The sequence below is a fragment of the Salvelinus sp. IW2-2015 genome, linkage group LG18 (assembly GCF_002910315.2).
Source record: "Salvelinus sp. IW2-2015 linkage group LG18, ASM291031v2, whole genome shotgun sequence".
In the NCBI taxonomy this organism is placed as follows: Eukaryota; Metazoa; Chordata; class Actinopteri; order Salmoniformes; family Salmonidae; genus Salvelinus; species Salvelinus sp. IW2-2015.
Genome location: NC_036858.1, coordinates 42,790,116 through 42,811,303, shown reverse-complemented (window position 1 = coordinate 42,811,303; position 21,188 = coordinate 42,790,116). Strand labels below are relative to the sequence as shown.

Here is a 21,188-nt window from a genome sequence, read left to right as displayed (position 1 = left end):
CATTATGGAACTTTTTACATAGCATTGTTGATATACATCATAATTTTGATCAATAATACCCTTTAACCTAAATAACCATTTCGATTTCAACATAATTTTGTCCTCCAACTAGGTTACACATTCTGTTCACAAGAAAGGGTTAAATCTGCAGAGAGCTCTAAGAGCAGTGTCTGGTCTGGATGAGGTGGACAGCAGCAGTGTAACTGACATGGATTACTCTTCCTGCCAGACACACTCATGGGTCAACTGCCCACACAAAATATGGTCTCTGAGTTGTCAGAGAGCCAGGACAATGAATCAAATCACATCTTTGATATGATTTGCTTACACCACTGGTATGGAGAGTATGACTGATCTCTATTGATCTCTCCATTTCCCCATAAAGTTCCTGGAGTTATCGCTTAAAAGGTTTCTCCATTATTTCCACTGGCTTTTAGGGGATTTGAGTCTAAACCTCTCTTGTTAGTACATTGTAGAAAAACAAATGGCAACAGGCCTGAGCTAAAGTTTGGTATAATTGGGCTCTTGGGGAGGGGCTTTACTGTTACTGTTCATGTAGTTGTTGCTACTGCAAGACAGATGGTAGGCTCAACTCACACACTCAGCCTGTATCCGACAGTGAGGCTGGCTCTGATGGTGTCACAGCTGGAATGGCGGTTGGGAGGTCTCTCAGAAAACTGACACAGTACTTGGTTAAATGAAGTTCACCCATCCATCATGGACCACCCAGTAACCTTCCCTGAACCTTAGACACTGTCACTAGCTGGCTAATACTCGGCACTCTACCTTGCACCTTAGAGACTGCTGCCATATGTACATAGATTCATTGAACACTAGCCACTTTAATAATGTTTACATACTGTTTTACCCACTTTATTTGCATATGCTGTATTATAGTCATGGCTTATCCTATATAACTGCTGCTGTACAGACCTTTTCTATTCACATACTGCCCATTCTGTCTATACACACCCTTCACATATGTACAATATACTGTATATTTATATTCCGGACTATGGTCCGGAAGCTAATTTTCTGCAATTCTATACATTTGTCCTTGTGGTTTTGTACTGTCCATTTAAATACTGTTTTCACAACAAAGTTCATTCTAATATTTCTATTACTGTACATTGTATTTTAGTTACACTGTTTATACACACTGCATATTTATTTATATACTGGATTCTTGACATAACTCACTCTAATATACACTGAGTGTACAAAACATTAAGAACATCTGCTCATTCAATGACATAGACTGACCAGGTGGATCCAGGTGAAAGCTATGATCCCTTATTGATGTCACGTGTTAAATCCACTTCAATCAGTGTAGATGAAGGGGAGGAGACGGGTTAAAGAAGGACTTTTAAACCTTGAGTCAATTGAGACATGGATTGTGTATGTTTGCCAATCAAATCAAATCAAATGTTATTTGTCACATGCGCCGAATACAACAGGTGTAGTCCTTACACTGAAACGCTTACTTACAAGCCCTTAACTAGCAATGCCATTTTAAGAAAATACATAAAAAAGTAAGAGATAAGAATAATAAATAATTAAAGAGCAGCAGTAAATACCAATAGCGGGGTTATATACAGGGGGTACCGGTACAGAGTCAATGTGCGGGGGCACCCTGTGTCGAGGGAATTTAGGTAATATGTACATGTAGGTAGAGTTATTAATGTGACTATGCATAGATAATAACAGAGAGTAGCAGCAACGTAAAATGGGGGTGGGGGGTGGCAATGCAAATAGTCTGTGTAGGCATTTGATTAGATGTTCAGGAGTCTTATGGCTTGGGGGTAGATGTTACGGATCCCTCCGGAACTTTCATTACGCACACCTGTCCCCTATTTCCACTGATTAGTACTTGTATAAGTGTGCCCTTTGGTTTCCGTTGGGCTGTCCATTATTGTTACAATGTCCGTTGGTCGTGTGAGTACCTGTGCTATGTTGTTTTGGCTTTCGTGCCACGTATATTGTGCAGATGATTACGGGTCTCGTCCCGTGTGATAATCATTGTGCAATTGTGTATTTATTCGAGGTACTCCTCGCTCTTTTGTTTGGGTTTCTCCCCTGTGTTTTGTATTCGTGTTTGTTTGGTCTTCGTCCCCGTGCCTTTACACGGCACGCTGTAAATTGGGAAATAAAAACCCCTATTACGCATTCCTYCGCCTGTCTCCCGACCCCTTCATACCGACGTGACAGAATAATCAACCCTTTTGTGAGACAGCGGGAATGGCCCGTCCGACGACGCTACGACTGGTCCGTCCAACGCCGCCGCAACTTCGGCAGCTGCAACTGGGCCGTCCGAGGTCGCTACAACGGGTCCGTCCAATGATGCAGCTTCTGCAGCTGCAACTGGCCTGTCCGACGCCACTGCAACTGGTCCATTCGACGCAGCCGCAACTTTGGCAGCGGCAACTGGCCCGTCCGACGACGACGCAACTTCGACAGCTGCATCGGTTCCTGATCAACCTGCACTGCATTACTGTGATCGCCCTCGAGGCCGGTGTCGTTGCACTGCTAATGCAGCGTGTCAAGGGGGTACTGTCACGGATCCCTCCGGATCTTTCATTACGCACACCTGTCCCCTATTCCCACTGATTAGTACTTGTATAAGTGTGCCCTTTGGTTTCCATTGGGAAATTATTGTTGATTATTGTTACAGTGTCCGTTGGTGCGTGTGAGTACCTGTGCTGTGTGTTTGGGCTTTTGTGTCCTTGTGGATTGCACAGATGATTATGGTTCTCGTCCCGTGTGATAATCATTGTGAGCATGTGTCATTTATTTGAGGTACTCCTCGCTATTTTGTTTGGGTTTCAACCCTGTGTTATTGTTTGGTCTTCGTCCCCGTGCCTTTACATGGCACGCCGTAATTTGGGTACAATAAAAACCCTTATTACGCATTCCTGCGTCTGTCTCTCGAATCATTTATACCAATGTGACAGTAGGAGCTGTTTAGAAGCCTCTTGGACCTAGACTTGGCGCTCCGGTACCACTTGCCGTGCCGTAGCAGAGAGAACAGACTATGACAAGGGTGTCTGGAGTCTTTCACGATTTTTAGGGCCCTCCTATGACAGCACCTGGTATAGAGGTCCTGGATGGCGGGAAACTTGGCCACTGTGATGTACTGGGCCGGACGCACTACCTTCTGTAGAGCCTTGCGGTTGGAGGTCGAGCAGTTGCCATACCAGGCAGTGATGCAACCCGTCAGGATGCTTTCGATGGTGCAGCTGTAAAACCTTTTGAGGATCTGAGGACCCATGCCAAATCTTTTCAGTCTCCTGAGGGGGAATAGGTTTTGTCATGCCCTCTTCACAACTGTCTTGGTGTGCTTGGACCATGTTAGTTTGTTGGTGATGTGGACGCCAAAGAACTTGAAGCTCTCAACCTGCTCCACTACAGCCCCGTTGATGAGAATGGGGATGTACGCGGTCCTCTTTTTCCTGTAGTCCACAATATTCTCCTTTGTCTTGATCGCGTTGAGGGAGAGGTTGTTGTCCTTGCACCACACGGTCAGGTCTCTGTCCTCCTCCCTATAGGCTGTCTCATCGTTGTCGGTGATCAGGCCTACCACTTTTGTGTCATCAGCAAACTTAATGATGGTGTTGGAGTCATTCCTGGCCGGGCAGTCTTGAGTAAAAAGGGAGTACAGGAGGGGACAGAGTACGCACCCCTGAGGGGCGACTGTGTTGAGGATCAGCGTGGCGGATGTGTTGTTCCTACCCTTACCACCTGGGGGGGGGCGGCCCGTTAGGAAGTCCAGGATCCAGTTGCAGAGCGAGGTGTTTAGTCCCAGGGTCCTTAGCTTCATGATAAGCTTTGAAGGGACTATATGGTGTTGAACGGTGAGCTGTAGTCAATGAATAGCATTCTCACATAGGTGTTCCTATGTGGGAGGAACACCTATGTTTGGGTAGCTCTTCCTTTTGTCCAGGTGTGAAAGGGCAGTGTGGAGTCAAATAGACGTTGCATCATCTGTGGATCTGTTGGGACGGTATGCAAATTGGAGTGGGTCTAGGGTTTCTGTGATAATGGTGTTGATGTAAGCCATGACCAGCCTTTCAAAGCATTTCATGGCTACAGACGTGAGTGCTACGGGTCAGTAGTCATTTAGGCAGGTTACCTTAGTGTTCTTGGCCACATGGACTATGGTGGTCTGCTTGAAACATTTTGGTATTAGAGACTCAGACAGGGAGAGGTTGAAAATGTCAGTGAAGACACTTGCCAGTTGGTCAGCACATGCTCGGAGTACACGTTCTGGTAATTCGTCTGGCCCTGCGGCATTGTGAATGTTGACCTGTTTAAAGGTCTTACTCACATCGGCTGCGGAGAGCGTGATCACATAGTTGTCCGGAAGAGCTGATGCTCTCAAGCATGTTTCAGTGTTACTTGCCTCGAAGCGAGCATAGAAGTTATTTAGCTCGTCTGGTAGGCTCGTGTCACTGGGTAGCTCTCGGCTGTGCTTCCCTGTGTAGTCTATAATAGTTTGCAAGCCCTGCCACATCCGACGAGCGTCAGAGTTAGTATAGTACGATTCGATCTTAATGGTTTGTCAGAGGGCAGAGCGGGATTTCTTATAAGCTTCCGGGTTAGAGTCCCGCACTTTGAAAGCGGCAGCTCTACCCTTTAGCTCAGTGTGAATGTCGCCTGTAATCCATGGCTTCTGGTTGGGGTATGTACATACAGTCACTGTGGGGACGACGTCATCGATGCACTGATTGATGAAGCCAGTGACTGATGTGGTGTACTCCTCAATGCCATCGGAAGAATCCCGGAACATATTCCAGTCTCTGCTAGAAAAACAGTCCTGTAGTTTAGCATCTGCTTCATCTGACTACTTTTTTATAGACCGAGTCACTGGTGCTTCCTGCTTTAATTTGTGTTTGTCAGCAGGAATCAGGAGGATAGAATTATGGTCAGATTTGCCAAATGGAGGGCGAGGGAGAGCTTTGTACGTGTCTCTCTGTATGGAGTAAAGGTGGTCTAGAGTTTTTTTTCCCTCTGGTTGCACATTTAACATGCTGATAGAAATTGGGTTAAATTGATTTAAGTTTCCCTGCATTGAAGTCCCCGGCCACTAGGAGTGTCGCCTCTGGATTAGCGTTTTCTTCTTTGCTTATGGCGGTATACAGTCACTGTGGGGCACATTGAGTGCGGTTTTAGTGCCAGCATCAGTCTGTGGTGGTATGTAGACAGCTTGTTCAATGAACCGTAAACAATTAATGACCATGCACCTGTGGAACGGTCGTTAAGACACTAACAGCTTACAGATGGTAGGCAATTAAGGTCACAGTTATGAAAACTTAGGACACTAAAGAGGCCTTTCTACTGACTCTGAAAAACACCAAATGAAAGATACCCAGGGTTCCTGCTCATCTGTGTGAAAGTGCCGCAGGCATGCTGCAAGGAGGCATGAGGACTGCAGATGTGGCCAGGGCAATAAATTGCAATGTCCGTACTGTGAGACACCTATGACAGCGCTACAAGGAGACAGGACAGACAGCTGATCATCCTCGCAGTGGCAGACCACGTGTAGGCTGAGAGAGGCTAGACTGAGGGCTTGTACGCCTGTTGTAAGGCAGGTCCTCACCAGACATCACCGGCAACAACGTTGCCTATGGGCAGAAACCCACCGTCGCTGGACCAGAGAGGACTGGCAAAAAGTGTTCTTCACTGACGAGTCGCGGTTTTGTCTCACCAGGAGTGATGGTCAGATTTGCGTTTATAGTCGAAGGAATGAGCGTTGCACCAAGGCCTGTACTCTGGAGCGGGATCGATTTGCAGGTGGAGGGTTCGTCATGGTCTGGGGCGGTGTGTCACAGCATCATCAGACTGAGCTTGTTGTCATTGCAGGCAATCTCAACGCTGTGCGTTACAGGGAAGACATCCTCCTCCCTCATGTGGTACCCTTCCTGCAGGCTCATCCTGACATGACCCTCCAGCATGACAATGCCACCAGCCATACTGCTCATTCTGTGCGTGATTTCCTGCTAGGCAGGAATGTCAGTGTTCTGCCATGGCCAGCGAAGAGCCCGGATCTCAATCCCATTGAGCACGTCTGGGACCTGTTGGATCGGAGGGTGAGGGCTATGACCATTCCCCCCAGAAATGTCCCTGAACTTGCAGGTGCCTTGGTAGAAGAGTGGGGTAACATCTCACAGCAAGAACTGGCAAATCTGGTGCAGTCCACGTGGAGATGCCACACCAGATAGTGACTGTTACTTTTGATTTTGACCCCCCCTTTGTTCAGGGACACATTATTCCATTTATTTTAGTCACATGTCTGTGGAACTTGTTCAGTTTATGTCTCAGTTGTTGAATCTTGTTATGTTCATACAAATATTTACACATGTTAAGTTTGCTGAAAATAAACGCAGTTGACTTTGAGAGGACGTTTCTTTTTTTGCTGAGTTCATGTAGTGTGGTTTGTCCTCCCACTACGACTCGGAAAACCATGCAGTTTATTAGGCAACAGATTCAATAAGTCATCATGAACTTCACAGGGTGGTGAAAGTGCACTTGATATGCTTGATCCAATAAATATTGAGGGTCTTATTCTGGTGACATGATGATCGATGTTTGGCTGCCGTTTGAAAAATATAAATAATATCGCTCTTATCCATAATAATCTCATAATGTAGGTAGCCTACCCGCACTGTATCTGCCAGCTGTTGGCTAGAGCGCACGTGCCAAGACCAGAGTGGGCACGTTTGTGAAAAAAACATCACAGTGTTGAAAATGTGATGGAAACCCTTTTAACTAGCATTTTTCATTCGGTACAGATAAATGTAACCACAAAAGTCATTTTTTCTGTGTACTATGTCATCACGCACAGACTTTTATCCACAATAAGTTAGTTTGCTGGAAACCCATCTCTGGTGGTAAAATGTGCATATTGTTTAGTGCAGATTTTTGAATATTCACATGAAAATCTGGATAGAAACCTAGCTACTGTTGAAGTGCTATTTGGGTTGTTAATTGGAATCGTTCTGATATTTCTTGATTTCTTGTAATATTGCTTTATTGGATTATTTGTGTACTTGTTTGACATTTTACTGCATTGTTAGGAGCTAGTAACATAAACATTTTGCTGCATCCACTATAACATCTGCAAAACTGTATAAGCGAGCAATAAACTTTGATTTTATCAAATCAGATCAAATGTTATTGGTCACATATACATATTTAGCAGATGTTAATGCGGGTGTAGCGCAATGTTTGAGTTCTTATCTCCAACAGTGCAGTAGAATCTAACAATTCACAACAATACACAAATCTAAAAGTAAAAGAATGGAATAAAGAAATATATAAATATTAGGACGAGCAATGTCAGAGTGGCATTGATTAAAATACAGTAGAATAGAATACAGTATATACATATAGATGAGTAAAGCAGAAATAACACACCATTTTTTTTTTTATACTGCAATGTTGCTTAGTAGCTAGAAGCAGAGCTGTCATGTCTGTCTGCACCATCTTGCCAACATGGTAACTAAACTGAACTGGTAACCACTGGACATAGACATGATACATGTATATTGAGATTAGTCCTGGTTGGCACACATTTGAAGTGTGGCTAAATTTCTTATACAGTTTTTAAATAGGATGTCTGTCTTAAACATTAAAATTGTAATGGGTCCTTCAAATGTTGATGTCAGTTCCAGTTATTTTATTTCTCTATGCAGTTCCCAGAGCTATTCTTGAGACAGAGGGGAAAGGCTCAGTCACATGTGCCTTCTCAATGCTGAAAACCCCCACCACTTTATACACATCACAATGCTAAAATATTGATGGGCCTCTGACAAAGCCATTTTCTAGTCTGGGTTGGCTTGGGAATTCTCACGTTTGTGTGAACAATTAAATATTGATATTTGCTAGATATTTTTAGACAGGGTTGTGATACTGAAATTAACATTAAATTAGCAATTTTATAAATACATTGGAGAAAATCCAATACATTTCCAAGAGAACTAAATGTATTGTYTTCCTAGACAGCAAACAATTCGTTAAATGGCACAGTCCCTACATTTCGACAAGCCTAGCAGCGTAAAAAGTAAAACACAGAGAACATTAATTAAAGTGACACCAACCCATCAAAACAACTTGCTGCCAGCTTTAGTCTGTCAAAGCAGGATAAACTATCAAATCAAATTGTATTTGTCACATGCGCCGAATACAACAGGTGTAGACCTTACAGTGAAATGCTTACTTACAACCCCTTAACCAACCAAGTTTTAAGAAAATACAAAAAAAAGTAAGAGAGAAGAAAAACAAATGATTAAAAAGCAGCAGTAAATAACAATAGCGGGGCTATATACAGGGGGTACCGGTACAGAGTCAATGTGTCAATGTGCGGGGGCACCGGTGTCGAGGTAGTTGAGGTAATTATGTACATGCAGGTAGGGTTATTAAAGTGGCTATGCATAGATGATAACAGAGAGTAGCAGCAGTGTAGAATGGGGGGGGGGGGGGTGCAAATAGTCTGGGTAGCCATTTGATTAGCTGTTCAGGAGTCTTATGGCTTGTTTAGAAGCCAGTTGGACCTAGACTTGGCCCTCCGGTACCGCTTGCCATGCGGTAGCAGAGTGAACGGTCTGACTAGGGTGGCTGGAGTTTTTGACAACTTTTAGGGCCTTCCTCTGACACCTACATGTGAAGTTGAGGAAAACTGTCTGTGGTGTTAGTGAGAATGCATTTTCAGGAGATGATCCTGTCCTACACTTGATTAATTCTAAAAACATGGTTTAAACTGATTTCATGTTTAGATGGGCTGTCAATAGGCATGGTTTTATTGTTATTATCATGATGTTGGACCTATCATCAATGACATTGGATCAGATATATTGTAATCTACATGCAAATAGGAGTGCTCAACCCCAAAACACACACAGATGGTCATAGGCTACATCAAGCATCATCAAAGCTAGTGAACAAATCAGCCTGTCTTGGGAAAGGAGATTCATACTCAACATACAATTATAATGTTTGGTAAAGAATGCAGGCGCTTTTTATTACCCTGTCATTTCATTTCCCCTCAGGATCTGTAAAGTAATGACAGAGATTGTTGTGCTGTTGTACTACAAACAGTGGGCAGCTCAAGCACACTTATCCCTTATTTACCCAGTATTGACTGACAAATTGGAGAGTGCTTGTTTGCTGCAAAGGGGCCAATACAAGCCCAGTAAACCCACAGTACAAAGCACAGAGCTGGCACCAACAGCAACATCCATAAGAAAGTTCAGCCTATACCTATACCTATATATACTAAAATTAGAGTTTTAAAATCAGGCCAGAGTCGTAAGGGGATATAAAGAGCATCCCACTCCATTATATGATCGGCAGCCGCCCCAGGAAATGAGAAATAGAACCAGAGGTACAATTGGTGCACTGTGTTGGCAGGGTCTAACTGCCCTGCTTGTGTGGCCTAATGAAGACCACCATTGACTGGATAGGGCCTAGACAACAGCCCCTATGTACAAATCAAAAGACACATTATCAAGCTCAGTTTGAGCATTCACTTTCAATATCTTTCTAAATGCACATCTGTAATATTTCTGTGACTAGGCCATAGATTATAGTTAGTTGATTATTGTCTTGCAATAGAATGTACAGTGCCTTTGGAAAGTATTCAGACCCCTTGACTTTTCCCACATTTTGCTACGTTACAGCTTTATTCTAAAATTGATTAAAAAAAAAAAAATCTTCATCAATTTATTACAAATAAAAAACTGAAATATCACATTTACATAAGTATTCAGATCCTTTACTCAGTCATTTGTCGAAGCACCTTTACCACAGGTGGACTTAAATAATACTCTCATGAGAGACCTGAAAATTACTGTGCAGAGACACTCCCCATCCAACCTGACAGAGCTTGAAAGGATCTGCAGCATCATACCCAAGAAGACTCAATGCTGTAAATGCTTCATAATGACAATTACAGCATCGAGTGTTCTTGTCATTATGTGCATGTGATATTTCAGCGATTACAGCATCTAGTCTTCCTAGGTATGACGCTACAAGCTTGGCACACCTGTATTTGGGGAGTTTTTCCCATTCTTCTCTGCAGACTTGCACCGAAGCTACTGCTGTGCTGTCTTGGCTGTGTGTTTAGGGTCATTGTTCTGTTGGAAGGGGAACCTTCGCCCAAGTCTGAGGTCCTGAGCACCCTGGAGCAGGTTTCCATCGAGGATCTCCCTATACTTTGCTCCATTCATCTTTGCCTCGATCCTGACTAGTCTCCCAGTCCTTGCCACTGAAAAACATCCCCACAACATGATGCTGCCACCACCATGCTTCACCATAGGGATGGTGCCAGGTTTCCTCCAGATGTGATGCTTGACATTCAGACCAAAGAGTTCCATCTTTGTTTCAACAGACCAGAGAATCTTGTTTCTCATTGTCTGAGAGTCTTTAGGTGCCTTTTGGCAAACTCCAAGCAGGCTGTCATGTGCCTTTTACTGAGGAGTGGCTTCAGTCTGGGCACTCTACAATAAAGGCCTGATAGGTGGAGTTCTGCAGAGATTGTTGTCCTTCTGGAAGTTTCTCCCATCTCCACAGTGGAACTCTAGAGCTCTGTCAGAGTGACCATCGGTTTCTTGGTCCCCTCCATGACCAAGGCTCTTCTCCCCCGATTGCTTAGTTTGGCCGGGTTGCCAGCTCTAGGAAGAAGAGTCTTGGTGGTTCCAAACATATTTTATTTAGGAATGATGGAGGCCACTGTGTTCTTGGGGACCTCATGGTACTCTTCCCCAGATCTGTGCCTTCACACAATCCTGTCTCTGAGCTCTACGGACAATTCCTTCGACCTCATGGCTTGGTTTTTGCTCTAACATGCACTGTCAACTGTGGACCTTATATAGACAGGTGTGTGCCTTCCCAAATCATGTCCAAGCAATTGAATTTACCACAGGTGGACTCAAATCAAGTTGTAGAAACATCTCAAGGATGATCAATGGAAACAGGATGCACCTGAGCTCAATTTCGAATCTAATAGCAAAGGGTCTGAATACCTATGTAAATAAGCTATTTCTGTTTATTTATTTTTATACATTTGCAAAAATGTTTAAACAGTTTTGACTTTGTCATTATGGGGTATTGTGTGTAGATTGCTGAGGAGTTTTTTTTATTTAACCAATTTTAGAATAAGGCTGTAACACAACAAAATGTGAAAAAAGTCAAGGGGTCTGAATACTTTCTAAAGGCACTGTAATGCAATATTGCACTGAGTATGTGTCATCCAGCGTATTATGTAGCAAATTAATTTGTCCATGTTCTCTRACTCTATTGTAAAATTATCTGAGTAATTAGAGTGAAGGGTGTGGATGCTCCATCTTTAGCTTTGTTTATACCTGGCACCTCTTTGGTCCTGATTTTGTCCACATTCTGATTATGCCCACATTTTCAGATATGTGTCTACACCTGGTATTAAAATGTGTCTCTTATCCATCAACTGTTTCCACATTGTGACCAGATTTCCTGGTCCCTCCCTGTATGCAAATTATTTAATGGATACTCTTTCAAAATAATATTCATTTATTTATTTTAAGCCACATATTGATGTCATAAGTCAATGGTACCACCTGTCAATGATTTTAGAAGATGGATAATGATGATTTAAATAGTTTCACTGTCCAGAGCCATCTACAATTGTGAGATAACCAGACACAATGTTTGCCTGACTACCTCTGGAGGGGGAAAGAAGATCTGGTCACAATCTGATCACAATGTGTCTTTTGAACATCCACACCTGTCTACAAATGTGGGCACAATTAGGACAAAGGACACATGTTAACACCAGGTATAAACGGGGCTTCTGTCTGCAGATGTGTGCAGCCATCTTTGAGCCCAGTCCCCCATTGATGATGACTTGCTATTTTTTCATTCAGATCAGCCAACATAGGCTATACATCGAAAGAGTAGCCTAGGCTGGGCCTAGGAACAGCTGGTCTCCATTTGCATGTATTTCTCAAAACTATCTTAATGTTGCAAATGTTTTAATAGGCCTGAAATCGAAATGTAAACTTCAACAAAACCTTTTAATGATCAGACCATAATGTTTTAACCATTGTACAGTGATTCCTCTGTTGCCTACCAAAATAGTTGTATTTTCAAAATGCAGCTGAATCCTCAAAGATAGTAGCTTTTCTTAGTCAGATCATGTTAAATAATGTAGTTCCAATCTATCTTTGTATCGGCTTGTGGATGTGGTTTCTGACTTAAAACAGCTCTAACTGTAGGCTACTTCAATATATACTATATATTTGTAATGTCAAGCTTTGTTCAGAGCTGCACCAGGCATGAATAACGTTAGTTTCCCCTTTTCATTGAAACCTTTGCAAAAGCGATCCACCGGCTGCTGTCCACGTCCATGGTTCTGAAATGGTGAAACTCCATTTTCCTGAAATGCCATCATGTGGAATTTATGCCCGTTTCATAGTGAAACCCTAAATGCATATGATGCATACAAAAGATAGGTTATGTGAGGAAAATGCATTGATGTCCTCAGCTATTCCGCGCACGCAGCAGCGCACCAGTCGCCGTCCAAATCGGATTAACTGTAAACCTGCCGTATTATTACATTTTCATCATAAAATAAGGGACAAACAGAAACCCTAGCCACTATTTGGACCCTTATTCAGTCATTCTGACACCACTATAGATGGCTAGTAGAGCGTGGCTGTAATCTTTCATTAGCCGATGGAAGGGAATATTCTAATGCACACAAAATGAAATTGGTGGAGTGGATGGGGGTAATCCCTGGAATTTCAACGCCTAGGCTACATGACAATCCAAAATGCAGTTTATTGTGCGCTTACCCTCTCGCTCGCATAACTGTATACCGTCCAAGCTGAGGTTCTTTATCATGCCCTCACACGGACTCATCGGGCTGGTTAAGTTGTGTCCCAATCTTGGAACCTCCATTTCTACAACAGAGCCGGGATGCCTCTCCTGGTATCGGTGGAATTTCGCTCGTTTTGCCGCAGGACTTGCTTTCTTCACATTCGATCAAGAAAGAGAGAGATAGAGTGACCGGTTCCCAGCCCCTTCGCTCCCTCGCAGCATCTCTCTCCAGGGTGGTGGGGCTAAAGGCGCGTCAGCAAATCGTCACGAGCGCATAGCACACTGCCAATTTGACGCTGCAACGTGAGAGGCATACATACTGCGAAGATATGCCAGTCCTTATATTGTATTGTCTATATTACACTTTTCTACTTAATAGGTCCCAGGCGCGCGCTATCGTCCATGTAAGCCACAAGTGTTTCCCCTATTCTGCCGCAGGACAGTGGAACACGAATACCCGAGATTGAGCAACAATTTATGTAGCCTAACTTCCACCCCCACCGGTTTAACTCAATTTTAACCTACATACACATTGTTTATTTTGCGTTTCGTTTCTGCTAACGTCATCCAAACAAGATGGTCCATAGGCCTATAGCCTTATTTGGAGATATCTGCGCGTCTCGCGCTCTCTCCACAGGAGCGCAGGTGCAAGTGGCCCACGCATTAATGAAGCGGGAACGACCCATCTCACCTTTCATAACAAGAAGAATAATGTATTTTGAACAGCTGTGGCCTATCTCTGCCACAATCCTTTAGCCATGGGCCTTTTCTTGAGTCTAACGTGACACAGAAAGTCTATTCACATGCGAGATTTCACAGATCGCTTCATTCTAAACGTATGAAAGACTACAAACTATAAATGTATTTATCCATGAAATTGCCTTGAGACGATTAATACTGACCTCATAGTTAGCTCTCTCTCTCTCTCTCTCTCTCTCTCTCTCTCTCTCTCTGTCTGTCGGTCGCGGTTATCTCTCCCCACACCAGGTCTATCACTCGGCCACAATGACAGGATCGTCCAAACATGAGGGTCAAACCAAACTCACAGACAAAACAATGAAAGACCAGTCCTTGTATGTCAAATATTTATTCAGTGCTGAAGCAAAACTAAATATGCTATTGGCAATAGGATTAAAATTGAACAATATGATAATATTTAATTCCAATAGAAAACGGGATGCCCTCCCACTGGGCACAGACTTCAGTTCAATGTCTAATTTTGATTTACATTTGGTCGAGTTGTCAACTAACCTTGAATTCAACTTGAAATCATCAAATGTCATCATGTCATTGGATTTAGGTTAAAAGTTAATGACAAAAAGTGGAAATGCCTTTTGTTGATTCTTTTTTGCAAATCTAATCATTTRCCCACATCGATTCAACGAAACCACGATGATTCAACCAGCTTCAATCGACATTAGCGCAACATTGGAGTGACGAGGTGCTACTCTCAGGGTATTTGGACAAATATGTGTGTTATCTTTTCAGCAGGCCCACACTCTGTCTGCGACTGCACCAACAGGACTACTGAGTCATCATGCTGAGAAGGCAGAGGCAGTAACTAACTGCTGCGTATATGTGATTTAATACACTTGGGAATAGGGAATCCCTAAGCCCGCCTATATAGATACACGCAGGCACTAAAAAAAGGACGCGCACGTGCGCACACACAAACACGCACGCACACCACACACCACACACACCACACACACACACACACACACACACCACACACACACACACACACACACACACTATGGAAACACAAAACATGAAAATGCCAATTCCTGCAGCATATTCAATGTCAACTAAGAAATGTGTTGCTGTTCATATTAGGCTACCGTGTCTTTATCAGTGTGCTACTTAATTTTGGTCCAATACAGGGCAATATGAAGACGCCGCTGATATGGTACTGGTGATCCTTGTATATATAGCTTCATTGTGTAATTTCATTCTCCTTGTGTTATTATTGTTTGTCTTAAAAAAAAACTGCAGAGTTGGGAAAGGGTGAATTGAAACATCCATAAAACATGAATCACCCATAGGCGGAAATCCAGGGGGAGGGGGGACACGACCCCCCATCCTGGGAAAATATGATTTGTCCCCCCAATATATCACTGTAAACATAACTATGTAATTTCAATAATATAATAATACGCAATGAAAGCACTTGTGCTGATTATAGAACTTAATAGTGCGTTTTTAAGTTTCATAAGATTGCGACCCCCCGCCCTTTGCCCCAATGGTTTGATCCACTGCCAGTTCTTAAAGCTTGCAAGGTAATAGAGGGCTCGTATCTACTGTCCGAAGGCACTCCGTAACTGACGTGAGGTAATCCAGTCAATCGCGCCTTAGCAATGTATATATTTTTTAATGTTGCAGGGTTCACACACTAGCTGAATTTGCAGAGCTAGCGCGCAAACTAAAGCAACATTAACTATCAAGCTAGCTAGTACCTATTCCATTTATGTGGCGTCGTCAAAGATGGAATATTTTGCTATCGTCAATTATTCCAAGATTAGCATGCAGCTGTAGTGCTTCAAAGTCCCTGTGATAGGTTAGCGATAACTGAAGTCCAAACTGAACAGAACTACACTCTCTTATACCATTGTCTTAAATATATTTAATGGTCTCGTTGCAAAGCTAAATTGTCGCTAGTGAATTTTTTATTTTTTTCCCTTTAACCAGGTAGCAAAGATTATAGCAAACACCACAGAAACGGAATTGGTGCTCGCTAGCTTTGCAAATTCAGCTATTGTTGGAAGCCTGCCAATATGAAACAAACTATGTTAAAATTTCAAAACGTTGCAGCATGTGTTGTGTAAATGTGTGTGTGCAGCTAGACCGCAGCCACCGCAGGTAAAAATGTCAGAAAAAAGTAAAAAGACGGACATCAGAGTATTTTCAAGTACAAACCAAAACGCAAAGTTAAGAACTCTAAGTAGCCTAATATCTCAAAGACCAGTTGATAAATGTTCAAAAGAAAGAAGTGAAATGCTAATGGAAATATTTCCACAATGATGTCATTAGGCAGAGCAGGCAACAGATGGCACACAGACAGCAGAGCTGTGGACAGATATGCAGGGACAGACTGGCAGAGACAGGGAGTCTCAGGTAAGTTTGTTGAGTCTTTGTTTGGCAACATATGAAAGGTTCTCAATTTTTTTGTTTGTAAAATAGGGACATAATTGTAAAATGCCATGAATACCCACTCTCATTTTAAACTGGTGACTGAACCAAGATTTGTTTAAGGCAATGGTATGCTGTTGTGATTAATTGTGTAGTTTGGGTACCGGTAGTTAGGAGTACAGCAAACACCTTATTTCTTTCTACGAGACAGACTGAGTCGTGAGGGTGGTGAAAGGGAAAGACCAAGGAGAGAGACTTCAGAGGACAGTGTCACAGCCACCGGCAGGACCAGGTGTCACCCTTGTTGCCAGCAGCACCAGTATAGGGACAGTGGCACAGCATCGTCCAGTTACCTCAGTGATGACACAAAACCATATCAGCCACACCCACATTTAATCAGAACGCAACTCTTGCAAACGTTTCAAGAGAGAGGAACACTGCACTGATAAGGAACATTGCTATAACTATTATTATTAGTAGTATTATAATGATTTAAACAAGTTGGGACAACCCTTCAGTTAACTACTGTACATAACAATTATCCAGTAGTAGTGATTATGGTCCCTCAATATACATTTAACATATTACAACATAGTCTGTGTTACAGCACTACTTTTGGTGTCCCCCTCAGGAATTGCTCCTGAGAAAATTTCATGTAATTGTCCCCTCCAAGGTTGATATCAGATTTTCGCCCCTGGATCACCATGGCTTTTTCAAATGCAGCACACTAATGATATTCTAACTCTAAAATTGTATTTGTCAATGGCGCTGAATACATCTCCGTTTTGTCGTTTGTCGTTATTCGACTGGCCGGTGTTGCCCGGAGTTCATTCGCCAGGGAGCCATCTCCTGCCTCTCGTCCCCCATCTGATAGCGGAGTCAAATGAGCACAGCAAGAGGAGCATGGCAATCAACGATGGTCGCATGTCACGAGCCGTGGAAGCAGTGGCGGAACTAGAGTTTTATACATGGGGTGGCCAGGGGGTGGCCAAGGCTACTTCAGGGGGTCCATAGACCATGACAGAAAATGAGTGTGTAACACTAACCTGGCATCTAAGTAGCATGAATGAATCCGATGATTGCTGATTAGCGGTAGAAGTGAAAGTTCACTTCACCCAGAGTTCTTCAATGTGGCAAATAGTGTGGTCCAAAAGGATTACTTCACTAGAATTCTTTAACATACTACTGCAGCTCTCTCTCTCTCGCACGCACGCACTCACACACACACGCACGCACAGTACTGTACTCACGTACTGGAGAGACTTGGGTCACTCTGTTTTCATGAATATATAATCTGGGTGAACATCCTAAAGATTTTCAGAAAATAAAGCTCAAGCACCAAGAAATTGGATAGTTTATTTACAAATATTTACATTTACAAAAAAACAAACTGCAATTTGTCATACCAGGTATCAAGCAGAAATGGACTTGAAAAACAAAACATTTTTTGGTGCACATCAATATTACAAACTTACAGTATCATATTTATCCTCATATATACACTACCGTTCAAAAGTTTGGGGTCACTTAGAAATGTCCTTGTCATGAAATGAATAACTTGCTAGTAACAGATGACATTCATATTCTGACTATCTCTGAAATTCACTTAGACAATACATTTGATGATACAGTGGTGGCAATACAAGGTTATAACATTTACAGAAAATACAGAAATGCCAGTGGTGGAGGTGTGCTGTTTATATTCAGAACCACATTCCTGTAAAGATTAGCGAGGATCTCATGTTAAATACTGTTGAAGTACTATGGCTATATGTTCATCTGCCACACCTAACGCCCATTCTTGTGGGAAGCTGCTACAGACCACAAAGTGCTCCCCGTCAGTTTCTGGATAGCATGTGTGAAATGTTTGATAATATATGTGATATCAACAGAGAGGTATATTTTCTGGGCGATTTAAATATTGACTGGCTTTTATCAAGCTGCCCAATCAAGAAAAAGCTTCAAACTGTAACCAGTGCCTGCAACCTGGTTCAGGTTATCTGTCAACCTACCAGGGTAGTTACAAACAGCACAGGAATGAAATCATCAACATGTATTAATCACCTATTTACTAATACTGCAGAAATGTGCTTGAAAGCAGTATCCTGATCCATCAGATGTAGTGATCACAATATAGTAGCCATATCTAGGAAAACCAAAGTTCCAAAGACTGGGCCTAATATAGTTTATAAGAGGTCAAACAGTAAGTTTTGTAGTGATTACTACATTGCTGAAGTAAATAACATTTGTTGGTCTGTGGTGTGTCATGAGGAGCAAACAGACGATGCACTTGACACATTTATGAAATTGCTTATCCCAGTTACTAATAAGCATGCACCCATGTGGATTGATGAGGAATTGACAAATTGTATGGTTGAGAGCAATGAGGCAAAAGGAATGGCAAATACGTCTGGCTGGACAATCGATTGGCAAACATAATGCAAATTGAGAAATTATGTGAATAAACTGAATYCAAAAAAAGAAGAAGAWACTACACTATGAAACAAAGATAAATGACACGAAGAATGATAATTAAAAGCTTTGGAACACCTTCAATTACATTTTGGTAAAAAAGGCAAACTCAGCTCCATCATTCATTGAATCACATGGCTCATTCATTACAAAACTGACTGATATTGCCAACAATTTAAATACTTTATTAATTGGCAAGATTAGCAAACTTAGGCATGACATGCCAGCAACAAATGCTGACACTACACATCCAAGTATATCTGAACAAATTATGAAAGACAAGAATTGTAATTTTGAATTCCGTAAAGTGAATGTGGAAGAGGTGAAAAAATCATTGTTGCCTATCAACAATGACAAGCCACCGGGGTCTGACAACTTGGATAGAAAATTACTGAGGATAATAGCGGATGATATTGCCACTCTATTTGCCATATCTTCAATTTAAGCCTACTAGAAAGTGTGTGCCCTCCGGCCTGGAAGAAAAAGTAATTCCGCTACCTAAGAATAGTAAAGCCCCCTTCAGTGTCTAAAATAGCCGACCAATCATCCTGTTACCAACCCTTAGTAAAGTTGTTGAAATAATTGTGTTTGACCAGGTACAATGTTATTTTACAGTAAACAAATTGATGACAGAATTTCAGCATGCTTATAGGGAAGGACATTCAACAAGCACAGCACTTACACAAATGACTGATGATTGGCTGAGAGAAATTGATGATAAAAAGATTGTGGGGGCTGTTTTGTTAGACTTTAGTGTGGCTTTTGACATTATCAATAATAGTCTGCTGCTGGAAAAACGTATCTGTTATGGATTTACACCCCCTGCTATATTGTGGATAAAGAGTTACCTGTCTAACAGAACACATAGGGTGTTCTTTAATCCAGGTACAATAAGGAATTCCCCAATGCAGCTGTCTAGGCCCCTTACTTTTTTCTATCTTTACTAACGACATGCTAACGATCCATGGCTTTGGGTAAAGCCAGTGTGTCTATGTATGTGAATGACTCAACACTATACACTTCAGCTACTACAGCAACTGAAATGGCTGCATCACTTAACAAAGAGCTGCAGATAGTTTCAGAATAGGTGGCAAGGAAGAAGTTAGTCCTAAATATTTCAAAAACGAAAACCCTAAACTTCAACTAAATGTTGTAATAAATTAATGTGGAAATTTAGCGTTGGAGTGACTAAACTGCTTGGTGTCACGATCGTCGTTGTAAGCATACTCAGACCAAAGCGCAGCGTGGGATCGGTTCGACATCTTTTTATTATAAGAGAACCGAACAAAAAAACAATAAAGAATACACGAAACGTGACGTTCTGTAGTGCTCACAGGCAACAACACAAAAACAAGATCCCACAAAACACAGTGGGGAAATGGCTGCCTAAATATGATCCCCAATCAGAGACAACGATAAACAGCTGCCGTCTGATTGGGAACCATATCAGGCCAACATAGAAACAAAACACCTAGATAGGAACACCCCCCAAGTCTCTCTAGGTCAGGGAGTGACACTTGGAGTAACCCTGGCTTGTAAACTGTCATGGTAAAAATATATTGATACAACAGTAGCTCAGATGGGGAGAAGTCTGTCTATAATAAGCACTGCTCTACCTTCTTAACAGCACTATTAACAAGGCAGGTCCTACAGGCTCTAGTTTTGTCGCACCTGGACTACTGTTCAGTCGTGTGGTCAGGTGCCACAAAGAGGGACTAGGACAGGGCAGCACAGCTGGCCCTTGAATGTACACAGGGACAAACATTAAATGTTAATCTCTACTTGCTCAAAGTAGAGGAGAGATTGACTTCATCACTACTTGATTTGTGAGAGATATTGACATGTTGAAAGCACCGAGCTGTCTGTTTAAACGACTAGCACACAGTTCAGACACCCATGCATGCCCCACAAGACATGCACAGGAGGTCTCTTCATAGTCTCCCAAGTCCAGGACAGACTATGGGAGGCGCACAATAGTACATAGAGTCATGACTACATGGAACTCTATTCCCCATCAGGTAACTGATGCAAGCAGTAGAATCAGATTTAAAAACAGATAAAATACACCTTATGGAATAGCGGGGACTGTGAAGCAACACAAACATAGGCACAGACACATCAAAATCAAATCAAATTTTATTAGTCACATACACATGGTTAGCAGATGTTAATGCGAGTGTAGCGAAATGCTTGTGTTCTAGTTCCGACAATGCAGTAATAACCAACAAGTAATCTAACCTAACAATTCCACAACTACTACCTTATCACACACACAAGTGTAAAGGGATAAAGAATATGTACATAAAGATTATGAATGAGTGGTGGTACAGAACGGCATGGCAAGATGCAGTAGATGGTATAGAGTACGGTATATACATATGAGATGAGTACTGTAGGGTATGTAAACATAAAGTGGCATAGTTTAAAGTGGCTAGTGGTACATGTATTACATAAAGATGGCAAGATGCAGTAGATGATGTAGAGTACAGTATATACATATGAGATGGTAATGTAGGGTATGTAAACATTATATTTAGTGGCATTGTTTAAAGAATGGCTAGTGGTAAATTTTTACATAATTTCCATCAATTCCCATTTTTAAAGTGGCTGGAGTTGAGTCAGTATGTTGGCAGCGGCCGCTAAATGTTAGTGGTGGCTGTTTAACAGTCTGATGGCCTTGAGATAGAAGCTGTTTTTCAGTCTCTCGGTCCCTGCTTTGATGCACCTGTACTGACCTC

General features: G+C 42.2%; 1 protein-coding gene across 1 annotated transcript in view; it reads right to left on the bottom strand.

Annotated features, from left to right (window-relative positions):
- phyhiplb (phytanoyl-CoA 2-hydroxylase interacting protein-like b) overlaps positions 1 to 13,090 on the bottom strand; it is a 38,008-nt gene extending 24,918 nt beyond the window's left edge. Inside the window, exon 1 of the mRNA XM_024008466.3 lies at positions 12,825 to 13,090. Coding sequence (XP_023864234.1) covers positions 12,825 to 12,930 — 106 coding nt within the window. The 5' untranslated portion in view covers positions 12,931 to 13,090. The remainder of the gene's footprint in view (positions 1 to 12,824) is intronic.
- Between the last annotated feature and the right edge of the window lie 8,098 nt (positions 13,091 to 21,188).